Source organism: Panulirus ornatus, chromosome 22, assembly GCF_036320965.1.
Source record: "Panulirus ornatus isolate Po-2019 chromosome 22, ASM3632096v1, whole genome shotgun sequence".
Lineage (NCBI taxonomy): Eukaryota > Metazoa > Arthropoda > Malacostraca > Decapoda > Palinuridae > Panulirus > Panulirus ornatus.
In genome coordinates this window covers 5717642-5732846 of record NC_092245.1, presented here as the reverse complement: position 1 = coordinate 5732846, position 15205 = coordinate 5717642, and the positions used below count along the sequence as shown (strand labels likewise).

The 15205-nt window shown below is 41.0% G+C and overlaps 1 protein-coding gene across 1 annotated transcript in view; it reads right to left on the bottom strand.

The window, feature by feature from the left end:
• Positions 1 to 10885: 10885 nt before the first annotated feature.
• The window catches only part of LOC139756511 (uncharacterized), a 235979-nt gene continuing 231659 nt past the window's right edge, over positions 10886 to 15205 (bottom strand). Inside the window, exon 10 of the mRNA XM_071675965.1 lies at positions 10886 to 14120. Coding sequence (XP_071532066.1) covers positions 14034 to 14120 — 87 coding nt within the window. The 3' untranslated portion in view covers positions 10886 to 14033. The remainder of the gene's footprint in view (positions 14121 to 15205) is intronic.

The following is a 15205-nucleotide window of genomic DNA, read 5'->3' as shown; positions in this document are numbered from 1 at the left end:
ATACCCTCTTCTGCTCTCTCAACCACGCTCTTTTTATTTCCACACATCTCTCTTACCCTTACGTTACTTACTCGATCAAACCACCTCACACCACACATTGTCCTCAAACATCTCATTTCCAGCACATCCATCCTCCTGCGCACAACTCTATCCATAGCCCACGCCTCGCAACCATACAACATTGTTGGAACCACTATTCCTTCAAACATACCCATTTTTGCTTTCCGAGATAATGTTCTCGACTTCCACACATTCTTCAAGGCTCCCAGAATTTTTGCCCCCTCCCCCACCCTATGATCCACTTCCGCTTCCATGGTTCCATCCGCTGCCAGATCCACTCCCAGATATCTAAAACACTTCACTTCCTCCAGTTTTTCTCCATTCAAACTCACCTCCCAATTGACTTGACCCTCAACCCTACTGTACCTAATAACCTTGCTCTTATTCACATTTACTCTTAACTTTCTTCTTTCACACACTTTACCAAACTCAGTCACCAGCTTCTGCAGTTTCTCACATGAATCAGCCACCAGCGCTGTATCATCAGCGAACAACAACTGACTCACTTCCCAAGCTCTCTCATCCCCAACAGACTTCATACTTGCCCCTCTTTCCAAAACTCTTGCATTCACCTCCCTAACAACCCCATCCATAAACAAATTAAACAACCATGGAGACATCACACACCCCTGCCGCAAACCTACATTCACTGAGAACCAATCACTTTCCTCTCTCCCTACATGTACACATGCCTTACATCCTCGATAAAAACTTTTCACTGCTTCTAACAACTTGCCTCCCACACCATATATTCTTAATACCTTCCACAGAGCATCTCTATCAACTCTATCATATGCCTTCTCCAGATCCATAAATGCTACATACAAATCCATTTGCTTTTCTAAGTATTTCTCACATACATTCTTCAAAGCAAACACCTGATCCACACATCCTCTACCACTTCTGAAACCACACTGCTCTTCCCCAATCTGATGCTCTGTACATGCCTTCACCCTCTCAATCAATACCCTCCCATATAATTTGCCAGGAATACTCAACAAACTTATACCTCTGTAATTTGAACACTCACTCTTATCCCCTTTGCCTTTGTACAATGGCACTATGCACGCATTCCGCCAATCCTCAGGCACCTCACCATGAGTCATACATACATTAAATAACCTTACCATCCAGTCAACAATACAGTCACCCCCTTTTTTAATGAATTCCACTGCAATACCATCCAAACCTGCTGCCTTGCCGGCTTTCATCTTCCGCAAAGCTTTTACTACCTCTTCTCTGTTTACCAAATCATTTTCCCTAACCCTCGCACTTTGCACACCACCTCGACCAAAACACCCTATATCTGCCACTCTATCATCAAACACATTCAACAAACCTTCAAAATACTCACTCCATCTCCTCACATCACCACTACTTGTCATCACCTCCCCATTTGCGCCCTTCACTGAAGTTCCCATTTGCTCCTTGTCTTACGCACTTTATTTACCTCCTTCCAGAACATCTTTTTATTCTCCCTAAAATTTAATGATACTCTCTCACCCCAACTCTCATTTGCCCTTTTTTTCACCTCTTGCACCTTTCTCTTGACCTCCTGTCTCTTTCTTTTATACGTTTCCCACTCAATTTCATTTTTTCCCTGCAAAAATCGTCCAAATGCCTCTCTCTTCTCTTTCACTAATACTCTTACTTCTTCATCCCACCACTCACTACCCTTTCTAATCAACCCACCTCCCACTCTTCTCATGCCACAAGCATATATATATATATATATATATATATATATATATATATATATATATATATTATTATTTTCTTTTTATTTTACTTTGTCGCTGTCTTCCGTGTTAGCGAGGTAGCGCAAGGAAACAGACGAAAAAATAGCCCAACCTACCCACATACTCATGTATATAAATACTTGTCCACACACGCAAATATACATACCTATACATCTCAACGTATACACATATATACACACACAGACATATACATATATTATTATTATTTTTTTTTTATTATTTTGCTTTGTCGCTGTCTCCTGCGTTTGTGAGGTAGCGCAAGGAAACAGACGAAAGAAATGGCCCAACCCACCCCCATACACATGTATATACATACACATCCACACACGCAAATATACATACATATACATCTCAATGTACACATATATATACACACACACACATATACATAATTCATACTGTCTGCCTTTATTTATTCCCATCGCCACCTCGCCACACATGGAATAACATCCCCCTCCCCCCTAATGTAAGCGAGGTAGCGCTAGGAAAAGACAACAAAGGACCCATTTGTTCACACTCAGTCTCTAGCTGTCATGTAATAATGCCCGAAACCACAGCTCCCTTTCCACATCCAGGCCCCACAGAACTTTCCATGGTTTACCCCAGGGACTTCACATGCCCTGATTCAATCCATTGACAGCACGTCGACCCAGGTATACCACATCGATGCAATTCACTCTATTCCTTGCCCGCCTTTCACTCTCCTGCATGTTCAGGCCCCGATCACTCAAAATCTTTTTCACTCCATCTTTCCACCTCCAATTTGGTCTCCCACTTCTCCTCGTTCCCTCCACCTCCGACACATATATCCTCTTGGTCAATCTTTCCTCACTCATTCTCTCCATGTGCCCAAACCATTTCAAAACACCCTCTTCTGCTCTCTCAACCATGCTCTTTTTATTTCCACACATCTCTCTTACCCTTACATTACTTACTCGATCAAACCACCTCACACCACATATTGTCCTCAAACATCTCATTTCCAGCACATCCACCCTCCTGCACACAACTCTATCCATAGCCCACGCCTCGCAACCATACAACATTGTTGGAACCACTATTCCTTCAAACATACCCATTTTTGCTTTCCGAGATAATGTTCTCGACTTCTAAACATTCTTCAAGGCTCCCAGAATTTTCGCCCCCTCCCCCACCCTATGATTCACTTCTGCTTCCATGGTTCCATCCGCTGCCAGATCCACTCCCAGATATCTAAAACACTTTACTTCCTCCAGTTTTTCTCCATTCAAACTTACCTCCCAATTGACTTGACCCTCAACTCTACTGTACCTAATAACCTTGCTCTTATTCACATTTACTCTTAACTTTCTTCTTTCACACACTTTACCAAACTCAGTCACCAGCTTCTGCAGTTTCTCACATGAATCAGCCACCAGTGCTGTATCAACAGTGAACAACAACTGACTCACTTCCCAAGCTCTCTCATCCACAACAGACTGCATACTTGCCCCTCTTCCCAAAACTCTTGCATTCACCTCCCTAACAACCCCATCCATAAACAAATTAAACAACCATGGAGACATTACACACCCCTGCCGCAAACCTACATTCACTGAGAACCAATCACTTTCCTCTCTTCCTACACGTACACATGCTTTACATCCTCGATAAAAACTTTTCACTGCTTCTAACAACTTGCCTCCCACACCATATATCTTAGTACCTTCCACAGAGTATCTCTATCTACTCTATCATATGCCTTCTCCAGATCCATAAATGCTACATACAAATCCATTTGCTTTTCTAAGTATTTCTCACATACATTCTTCAAAGCAAACACCTGAACCACACATCCTCTACCACTTCTGAAACCACACTGCTCTCTGTTCTCACCTTCCACACATTTTTTCAATGCTCCCAGAACTTTCGCCCCCTCCCCCACCCTGTGACTCTCTTATGCTTCCATGGTTCCATCCGCTGCCAAATCCACTCCCAGATATCTAAAACACTTCACTTCCTCCAGGAATACTCAACAAACTTATACCTCTGTAATTTGAACACTCATCTTTATCTCCTTAGCCTTTGTACAATGGCACTATGCATGCATTCCACCAGTCCTCAGGCACTTCACCCTGAGCCATACATACACTGAATATCTCACCAACCAGTCAACAACATTGTCACCCCTTTTTTTAATAAATTCCACAGAAACACCATCCAAACCCGCTGCCTTGCCGGCTTTCAACTTCCGCAAAGCTTTCACTACCTCTTCTCTATTTACCAAACCACACCCTCCCAGACCAATCTCACTTCACACACCACCCTGACCAAAACACCCTATATCTGCCATTCTATCATCTAACACATTCAACAAACCTTCAAAACACTCATTCCATCTCCTTTCCACATCACCACTATTTGTTATTACCTTTCCATTAGACCCTTTCACCGATGTTCCCATTCATTCTCTTGTCTTACTCACTTTATTTCCCTCCTTCCAAAACATATTTTTATTCTCCCTAAAATTTGATGATACTCTCTCACCCTAACTCTCATTTGCCCTCTTTTTCACCTCTTGCTTCTTTCTATTATACATCTTCCAGTCATTTGCACTCTTTTCCTGCAAAAACTGTCCAAATGCCTCTCTCTTCTCTTTCACTAATAATCTTATTTCTTCCTCCCACCACTCACTACCATTTCTAGTCTGCTCACCTCTCATGCTTCTCGTGCCACAAGCATCTTTTGCGCAAGCCATCACTGCTTCCCTAAATACATCCCATTCCTCCCCCACTCCCCTTACGTCCTTTCCTCTCACCTTTTTCAATTCTGCACTCAGTCTCTCCTGGTACTTCCTCACACAAGTCTCCTTCCCAAGCTCACTTACTCTCACCACTCACTTCACCCCAACATTTTCTCTTCTTTTCAAAAAAACCTCTACAAATCTTCACCGTCGCCTCTACAAGATAATGATCAGACATCCCTCCAGTTGCATCTCTCAGCCATTAACATCCAAAAGTCTCTCTTTCACGCACTTATCAATTAACATGTCATCCAATGACACTCTGGCCATCTGTCGTACTTACATACGTAAACTAATGTATATCTCTCTTTTTAAACCAGGTATTCCCAATCACCAGTCTTTTTTCAGCACGCAAATCTACAAGCTCTTCACCATTTCCAATTATAACACTGCACACCTCATGTACACCAATTATTCCCTCAACTGCCACATTAATCACCTTTGCATTCAAATCACCCATCACTATAACCTGCTCTCATGCATTAAAACTGCTAACACACTCACTCAGCTGCTCCCAAAACACATGTCTCTCATGATCTTTCTTCTCATGCCCAGGTGCATAGGCACCATTAATCACCCATCTCTCTCCATCCACTTTCAGTTTTACCCATATCAATCTAGAGTTTACTTTCTTACACTATCACATGCTCCCACAACTCCTGTTTCAGGAGTAGCGCTACTCCTTCTTTTGCTCTTCTCCCCTCACCAACCCTTGACTTTACTCCTAAAACATTCCCAAACTACTCTTCCCCTTTACCCTTGAGCTTCATTTCACTCAGAGCCAAAACATTCAGGTTCCTTCCTGAAACATACTACCTATCTCTCCTTTATTCTCATCTTGGTTACATCCACACATATTTAGACACCCCGATCCGAGCCTTCGAGGAGGATGACACCCCAGATGACTCTTTCTTCTGTTTCCCATTTTAGAAAGTTAAATACAAAGAGTGGAGGGTATAGGGGATAAAGAATACTTCCCGCGCATTTCCCGCGTGTCGTAGAAGGCGACTAAAAGGGATGGGAACGGGGTGCCAGAAACCCTCCACTCCTTGAATTTTAACTTTCTAAAAGGGGAAACAGAAGAAGGAGTCCCGTGGGGAGTTCTCATCCTCCTCAAAGGCTCAGATTGGGGTGTCTAAATGTGTGTGGATATAACTAAGATCAGAAAAATGGAGTGATAGGTAGTATGTTTGAGGAGAGGAACCTGGATATTTTGGCTGTGAGTGAAAGGAAGCTCAAGGATAAGGGGGAAGAATGGTTTGGGAATGTTTTGGGAGTAAAGTCAGGGGTTGGTGAGAGGACAAAAGCAAAGGAAGGAGTAACACTACTCCTAAAACAGGAGTTGTGAGAGTATGTGATAGAATGTAAGAAAGTAAACTCTACATTGATTTGGTTAAAACTGAAAGTGGATGGAGAGAGATGGGTGATTATTGGTGCCTATGCACTGGGCATGAGAGGATAGATCATGACAGGCAAGAGTTTTGGGAGCAGCTGAGTGAGTGTGTTAGCAGTCTTGATGCATGAGACCAGGTTATAGTGATGGGAGATTTGAATGCAAAGGTGAGTAATGTGACAGTTGAGGGAATAACTGGTGTACATGGGGTGTTCAGCTTGTAGATTTGTGTGCTGAAAAAGGACTGGTGATAGGGAATACCTGGTTTAAAAAGAGAGATATACATAAGTATATGTATGTAAGTAGGAGATATGGCCAGAGAGAGTTATTGGATTACGTGTTAATTGATAGGTATGTGAAAGAGACACTTTTGGATGTTAATGTGCTGAGAGGTGCAACTGGAGGGATGTCTGATCATTATCTTGTGGAGGCAAAGGTGAAGATTTGTAGAGGTTTTCAGAGAAGAAGAATGTTGGGGTGAAGAGAGTGATGAGAGTAAGTGAGCTTGGGAAGGAGACTTGTGTGAGGAAGTACCAGGAGAGACTGAGTGCAGAATGAAAAAAGGTGAGAGCAAAGAACGTAAGGGGAGTGGGGAAGGAATGGGATGTATTTAGGGAAGCAGTAATGGCTTGTGCAAAAGATGCTTGTGGCATGAGAAGCATGGGAGGTGGGCAGATTAGAAAGGGTTGTGAGTGGTGGGATGAAGAAATAAGATTATTAGTGAGAGAGAAGAGAGAGGCGTTTGGACGATTTTTGCAGGGAGATAGTGCAAATGACTGGGAGATGTATAAAAGAAAGAGACTAAGAGGTCAAGAGAAACATGCAAGAGGTGAAAAAGAGGGAAAATGAGAGTTGAGGTGAGAGCATATCTTTAAATTTTAGGGAGAATAAAAAGATGTTTTGGAAAGAGGTAAATAAAGTGAGTAAGACAAGAGAACAAATGGGAACATTGGTGAAGGGGGAGGTCATAAACAAGAAGTGGTGATGTGAGGAGGAAGAGTGAGTATTTTGAAGGTTTGTTGAATGTTCTCGATGACAGAGTGGCAGATATAAGGTGTTTTGGTCAAGGTGGTGTGCAAAGTGAGAGGGTCAGGGAAAATGATTTGGTAAACAGAGAAGAGGTAGTGAAAGCTCTGCAGAAGTCAAAAGCTGCCAAGGCAATGGGTTTGAATGGTATTGAAGTGGAATTTATCAAAATTGGGGGTGACTGTGTTGTTGACTGGTTGGTGAGGATATTCAATGTATGTATGGATCATGGTGATGTGCCTGAAGATTAGCAGAATGTATGCATATTGCCATTGTACAAAGGCAAAGGGGATAAAGGTGTGTGTTCAAATTACAGAGGTATAAGTTTGTTGAGTATTCCTGGGAAATCTTTTTTTTTTTTTTTTTTTTTTGCTTTGTCGCTCTCCCGCGTTTGCGAGGTAGCGCAAGGAAACAGACGAAAGAAATGGCCTAACCCACCCCCATACACATGTATATACATACGTCCACACACGCAAATATACATACCTACACAGCTTTCCATGGTTTACCCCAGACGCTTCACATGCCCTGATTCAATCCACTGACAGCACGTCAACCCCGGTATACCACATCGATTCAATTCACTCCATTCCTTGCCCTCCTTTCACCCTCCTGCATGTTCAGGCCCCGATCACACAAAAGCTTTTTCACTCCATCTTTCCACCTCCAATTTGGTACCAACTCTCACTTCTCCTTGTTCCCTCCACCTCCGACACATATATCCTCTTGGTCAATCTTTCCTCACTCATTCTCTCCATGTGCCCAAACCATTTCAAAACACCCTCTTCTGCTCTCTCAACCATGCTCTTTTATTTCCACACATCTCTCTTACCCTTACGTTGCTTACTCGATCAAACCACCTCACACCACACATTGTCCTGAAACATCTCATTTCCAGCACATCCATCCTCCTGCGCACAACTCTACCCATAGCCCACGCCTTGCAACCATACAACATTGTTGGAACCACTATTCCTTCAAACACACCCATTTTTGCTTTCCGAGATAATGTTCTTGACTTCCACACATTCTTCAAGGCTCCCAGGATTTTCGACCCCTCCCCCACCCTATGATCCACTTCCGCTTCCATGGTTCCATCCGCTGCCAAATCCACTCCCAGATATCTAAAACACTTTACTTCCTCCAGTTTTTCTCCATACAAACTTACCTCCCAATTGACTTGACCCTCAACCCTACTGTACCTAATTACCTTGCTCTTATTCACATTTACTCTTAACTTTCTTCTTTCACACACTTTACCAAACTCAGTCACCAGCTTCTGCAGTTTCTCACATGAATCAGCCACCAGCGCTGTATCATCAGCGAACAACAACTGACTCACTTCCCAAGCTCTCTCATCCCCAACAGACTTCATACTTGCCCCTCTTTCCAAAACTCTTGCATTCACCTCCCTAACAACCCCATCCATAAACAAATTAAACAACCATGGAGACATCGCACACCCCTGCCGCAAACCTACATTCACCGAGAACCAATCACTTTCCTCTCTTCCTACACGTACACATGCCTTACATCCTCGATAAAAACTTTTCACTGCTTCTAACAACTTGCCTCCCACACCATATTTTCTTAATACCTTCCACAGAGCATCTCTATCAACTCTATCATATGCCTTCTCCAGATCCATAAATGCTACATACAAATCCATTTGCTTTTCTAAGTATTTCTCACATACATTCTTCAAAGCAAACACCTGATCCACACATCCTCTACCACTTCTGAAACCACACTGCTCTTCCCCACTCTGATGCTCTGTACATGCCTTCACCCTCTCAATCATATGGGAGGGTATTGATTGAGAGGGTGAAGGCATGTACAGAACATCAGATTGGGGAAGAAAAGTGTGGTTTCAGAAGTGGTAGAGGATGTGTGGATCAGGTGTTTGCTTTGAAGAATGTACGTTAGAAATACTTAAAGAACAAATAGAGATGCTCTGTGGAAGGAATTAAGAGTATATGGTGTGAGAGGCAAGTTTCTAGAAGCAGTGATAATTTTTTATCGAGGATGTAAGGCATGTGTACGAGTAGGAAGAGAGGAAAGTGATTGATTCTCAGTGAATGTCAGTTAGCCGCAGGGGAGCGTGATGTTTATGGATGGGGTTGTTCGGGAGGTGAATGCAAGAGTTTTGGAGAGAGGGGCAAGTATGCAGTCTTTTGTGGATGAGAGGGCTTGGGAAGTGAGTCAGTTGTTGTTTGCTGATGCAGCGCTGGAGGCTGATTCGGGTGAGAAATTGCAGAGGTTGGTGACTGGAGTTTGGTAAAGTGTGTGAAAGAAGAAAGCTGAGAGTAAATGTGAATAAGAGCAAGGTTATTAGGTACACTAGGGTTGAGGGACAAGTTAATTGGGAGGTAAGTTTGAATGGAGAAAAACGGGAGGAAGTGGGGTGTTTTAGATATCTGGGAGTGGATTTGGTAGCAGATGGAACTATGGAAACGGAAGTGAGTCACAGGGTGGGGGGTGGGGGCGAAAGTTCTGGGAGCATTGAAAAATGTGTGGAAGACGAGAAAAATGGGTATGTTTGAAGGAATAGTGGTTCCAACAATGTTATATGGTTGCAAGGCGTGGGCTATAGATAGGTTTAAGTGGAGGAGGGTGGATGTGTTGATAATGAGTTGTTTGAGGACATTATGTTGTGTGAGGTGGTTTGGTCGAGTAAGTAATGAAAGGGTAAGAGAGATGTGTGTTAATAAAAAGAGTGTAGTTGAGAGAGAAGAAGAGGGTGTTTTAAAGTTTTCAAATGGTTTGGTCACATGGAGAGAATGAGTGAGGAAAGACTGACAAAAGAGGATATATGTGTCAGAAGTGGAGGGAACGAGGAGAAGTGGGAGACTAAACTGGAGGTGGAAGGATGGAGTGAAAAAGATTTTGAGTGATCGGGGCCTGAACATGCAGTAGGGTGAAAGGCATGCAAGGAAAAGAGTGAAATGTAACGATGTGGTATACCAGGGTCGACATGCTCTCAATGGATTGAACCAGGGCATGTGAAGCATCTGGGGTAAACCATGGAAAGTTTTGTGGGGCCTGGATGTGTAAAAAGGGAGCTGTGGTTTCGGTGCATTATATATGACAGCTAGAGACAGTCTGTGAATGACTGTGGCCTTTGTTGTCTTTTCCTAGTGCTACCTCGCGCACATGCGGTGGGAGGGGGTTGTCATTTCATGTGTGGCGGGGTGTCGATGGAAATGAATAAGGGCAGACAGTATGAATTATGTACATGTGTATATATGTGTATATATGTATATATATGTATACGTTGAGATATATAGGCATGTATATGTGCGTGTGTGGACGTGTATGTATATACATGTGTATGTGGGTGGGTTGGGCCATTCTTTCGTCTGTTTCCTTGCACTACCTCGCTAAAGTAGGATACAGCGTCAAAGTATGATAAAAATAAAATATATATAACTGTATATACATGTGTACGTGAGTGGGTGGGGCCATACCATGTGCTTCCTTGTGCTACCTCACTGACACAGCAATTAAGTATAATAATATAATATGTGTTTGTGTATAGTAACAGGAATGGATGAAGGCAGGCAAGTATGAATATTTACATGCGTATGTATGTATATGTCTCTGTATGTATATGTATATATATGTTGATATGTATATGTATGTATATGCTGATATGTATATGTATGTATATGTGCATATATGGGCATCTATATATCATGTACCATCATTATATTTAATCGCTGTTTCCCCCCATCAGCGAGGTAGCGCCAGGAAACAGACAGAAGAATGGCCCATCCACACATAAATATACATAAATGCCCATACACGTACATATACATATCAACATATACATATCAACATATACATACACATCTACATATATACATATTCATACTTGCTTGCCTTTATCCATTCCTGGCATTACCACACTCCACAGGAAACAGTATTGCTACCCCTTACCTTAGCAAGGTAGCACCAGGAAAACAAACAAAAAAGGCCACATTCATTCACACTCAGTCTCTAACTGTCATGTGTAATGCACCGAAACCACAGCTCCCTATCCACATCCAGGTTTACCCCAGACGTTTCACATGCCCTGGTTCAGTCCACTGACAGCATGTCAACCCTGGTATACCACATCATTCCAATTCACTCTCTTCCTTGCACGTCTCTCACCTTCATATATGTTCAGGCCCCGATCACTTAAAAAATCTTTTTCACTCCATCCTTCCACCTCCAATTTGGTCTCCCACTTTTTGTTCCCTTCACCTCTGACACATATATCTTTTGTCAATCTTTCCTCACTCATGCTCTTCATATATCCAAACCATTTCATCGCACTCTCTTCCGATCTCTCAACCAAGCTCTTTTTATTACCACTTATGTCTCTTTTCCTTTCATTACTGACTTGATCAAACCACCTCTCACCACATGTTGTCCTCAAACATTTCATTTCCAACGCATCCACCCTCCTCCATACAACCCCATCTATAGCCCATGCCTCACAACCATATAACATTGTTGGACCTACCATTCCCTCAAACATACCCATTTTTGCCCTGCGAGGTAACATTCTCTCCTTCCACACATTCTTCATCACTTCCAGAATCTTCACCCCCTCCCCCACCCTGTGACTCATTTCCACTTCTATGGTTGCATCTGCTGCCAGATCCACTCCCAGATATCTAAAACACTTCACTTCCTCCAATTTTTCTCCATTCAAACTTACATCCCAATTAGCCTGTCCCTCAACACTACTGAACCTAATAACCTTGCTCTTATTCAAATTTACTCGCAACTTTCTCCTTTCACACACTTTTCCAAATTGTCACCATACATATTATCTCTGGGATTAGGGGAGAAAGAATACTTCCCACATATTCCCTCCTCTCGTCTTTACTTTTCCAAAAGAAGAAACAGAGAAGGGGGCCAAGTGAGGATTTTCCCTCTTAGGCTCAGTTCTCTGTTCTTGATGCTAACTTGCAAATGTGGAAAATGGTGAATATGTGTGGAAAAAAAATATATTGATGGGCAAATGGAAAATTCAGGACCTCTTTACACAAAATGCATACAAAAATTTTAATATCCTTCACATACCCATGTTGGTAAAATACTTTTAATAAAAAAAAAAGCCTTTTTGTCAACATAGGATAAAAAGAAGGAAAGCTAGTCACAACTAAAAAAATACATATTCTCCTTTACTTACAGCTGTTTATCCTTACTTTGTAAAGCAGCATCAAGATCAGATGAATCATAAAGTAATTCACACATCTACTCTTTAATTACTATGTATAATATACCTAGAGTGGATCCCATCATTCACTAAAGACTTCATTGGTCTGGTGCACCTTCAATGCTTAATACGTTCTGGTTCAGCCAAATGACAGCATATCACCTCATCAATCTAATTCATTCTATCCTAAGCATGCCACTCACCAAATGACAGCATATCACCTCATCAATCTAATTCATTCTATCCTATGCATGCCACTCACCCTCCTAAATGTTCAGGCCCCAATAATCCAAAGCCTCTTTTACTCCATCTTTCCATCATCTTGATCTCACCCTTTCTCCCTTCCCTTCTTGGTCTTTTTTTTTTTTTTTTTTTACTTCTCCTCTCTATGTACCCTTATCAACTCTCTTGATTGTACTGGGATTTTTACAAGTATCTAAAATATATGGCACATGCATATATAGTCTTATATTCACATCTTTCACTTCATCCCTCGTTTCCACCGTTCACATCCCCTTATGCCTTGCCACCATCCTCAACTACACCATTCAGTTAGTAACTATATCCATATTCTTAATCTTTAAATGACCATCTTCCTTCATATCATCTTTCTTTATAGTGGCACAAATCATCTAATCTACTCATTCCTTGATCTACTCAAGCCTGCCTGACTCCTAAAAATTGATCTTAAAAGATCCTGTTAACTTTCATGTGTTTTCTCCTGATGATCTTATTTAAAGTCAGAAGCATTCCAACAATTGAAAATTTGCTTCATTCCTCTATATTCATGACAATATAATTCTATACATTTTGTAAGCTATTTTTCCACTCTAAATTGAGTATGTACCATGAAATGAAAACTTACAGTATAATAATATTAAAGTTGAAATATTAGCCGAATGTGGATAAATGTTAATGATGGAAATACCTGCTAGAATTTCCAGTATCAAACAAATCAAGTGGTAAAACACACTAATGTATGCAACCCCAAAAAAGGTACAAAACAGAAGAATGACCACTGAACTACAAGCTGATGAATTTACTGTGAATCTTGAGGATGAAGACTCGAATGAAAACATTATAAATATATGCAGACCATGGAAGTTTGTAGCAGTGCTGGGTGCACCAACAGTGCTCTGAATATGTGAAAGGAATCATAATAAAAATGAATACAAACTGTACTATGTAAATATGACAACGTAAGTTGTGAGGGAAATATGCAAGTGGAAGGCATATTTGCAAGAGGAGAAAATATGAATAAGTGGGTGTTCTACAAATTCCGTTCAAGTAGCAGGAGAAAGATATATAGTACTGATTTGTAAGATACTGATTTCAGCTATATATAGCATAAGATTAAGAAAACAGTGCCCTCTTAATCCTGCCACTTAAGTGCTAGCAACTAAGAATATAAAATATGAGAAATGAAGAAATATACGAAAATTCAAAAAGGTAAACATTCAAAATGCTAAAGTCTATTTCAATAACATGTGACCTGTAAAAAGAATGGTACAAGTTGTAATGGAAATATACATGATGCAGATGATATCTGCAAGTGAAGTATGAATAAATGGGTGCTGTGCAACAAAAAACATAAAAGTATAATTTACAGACTTTAAATCAACAAAGATAAATGGAACCAATTCAGGTGTTGATTTCTTCTTTACTGCAGATATGATGAAAACTATAATGCCCTTTTTAACCAACCAAATGCATGCCAGCAACTAAAACTTGCAGTTCTTAAGAATAATATAAATGAAAATTGATTATACCAGCTTATTTCAGGACAATAAAGTCAGGCCAACAGTATCCCAGTAAATATAACTACTTCTTCTGCAAAACTTCAGGCAGTTCAGCCTCAAGAGAAGGTAACAGTTGCTTTTTAATATATCTCACGACCTTGTTCAGACTCTGTAAGAAATTTGGTTAACATCATACTTTTGTCTTTAATTTCAAATGCAAAAAACAAGTCTTAACTATAACTGTGAAATACTGTCAAGAAAATGCACTGATTGGGCAACTGATTTACTTCCCAATTCTGTCAAGTTTTATGCACTGTTATCAGGGGTATGAAGATTAATTGATATCAATCCTACTGCTGCAAACCTTGTATTAATTCACTACATTTTCATGTGGCCCATCTCAAATTCTTGATTATGGCATCTTTATGATTATGCCAATTTTTTGATAAGGTTACTAGAGGCCATGAGCCCCACCCATATAAAAGAACATGAAGGACTTAAGAATTTTATGTAACCCTCTATATGTCAAAGGGAGGAGTACTACTGTTGCAGTATGTGTTGGAAATCAAATGTTTGAGGACAATATGTGTGAGGCAGTTTAATTGAGAAAGTAATGAAAGAGTAAGAGAGAGGTGTGGAAATAAAAAGAATGTGGTCGAGAAAGCAGAAGAGGGTGTGTTGAAATAGTTTGGACATATGAAGAGAATGAGTGAAGAAAGATTTACAAAGAGGATACATGTGTCAGAGGTGGAGGGAACAAGAAGCGGGAGACCAAATTGGAGATGGAAAGATGGAGTGAAAAAGATTTTGAGTGATTGGGGCCTGAATATACAGGAGGGTGAGTAGCATGCAAGGAATAGAATGAATTAGAACAATATGGTATACCAGGGTCGACAAGGTGTCAATGGATGGAACAAGGGCATATAATATATCTGGGGTAAACAATTTATTTATCTAGTATACTTAGTCACCTGGGGTAAACATGTGGGGCACACAAATGTCGCCCTTTTTCTGTATGTTTACCTGGTACTACCTTGCTGAAGTAGGGGTTAGCGATGCTGTTTCCTGTGGGGCAGGGTAGGACCAGGAATGGATGAAAGCAAGGATGAATATGTACATGTGTATATATGTATATGTCTGTGTATGCATAGGTATGATTTTATTTATCATTATCATACTAAATCGCTGTCTCCTGCATTAGCGGGGTAGCGCAAGGTAACAGACAAAAGAATGGCCCAACCCACCCACATACAC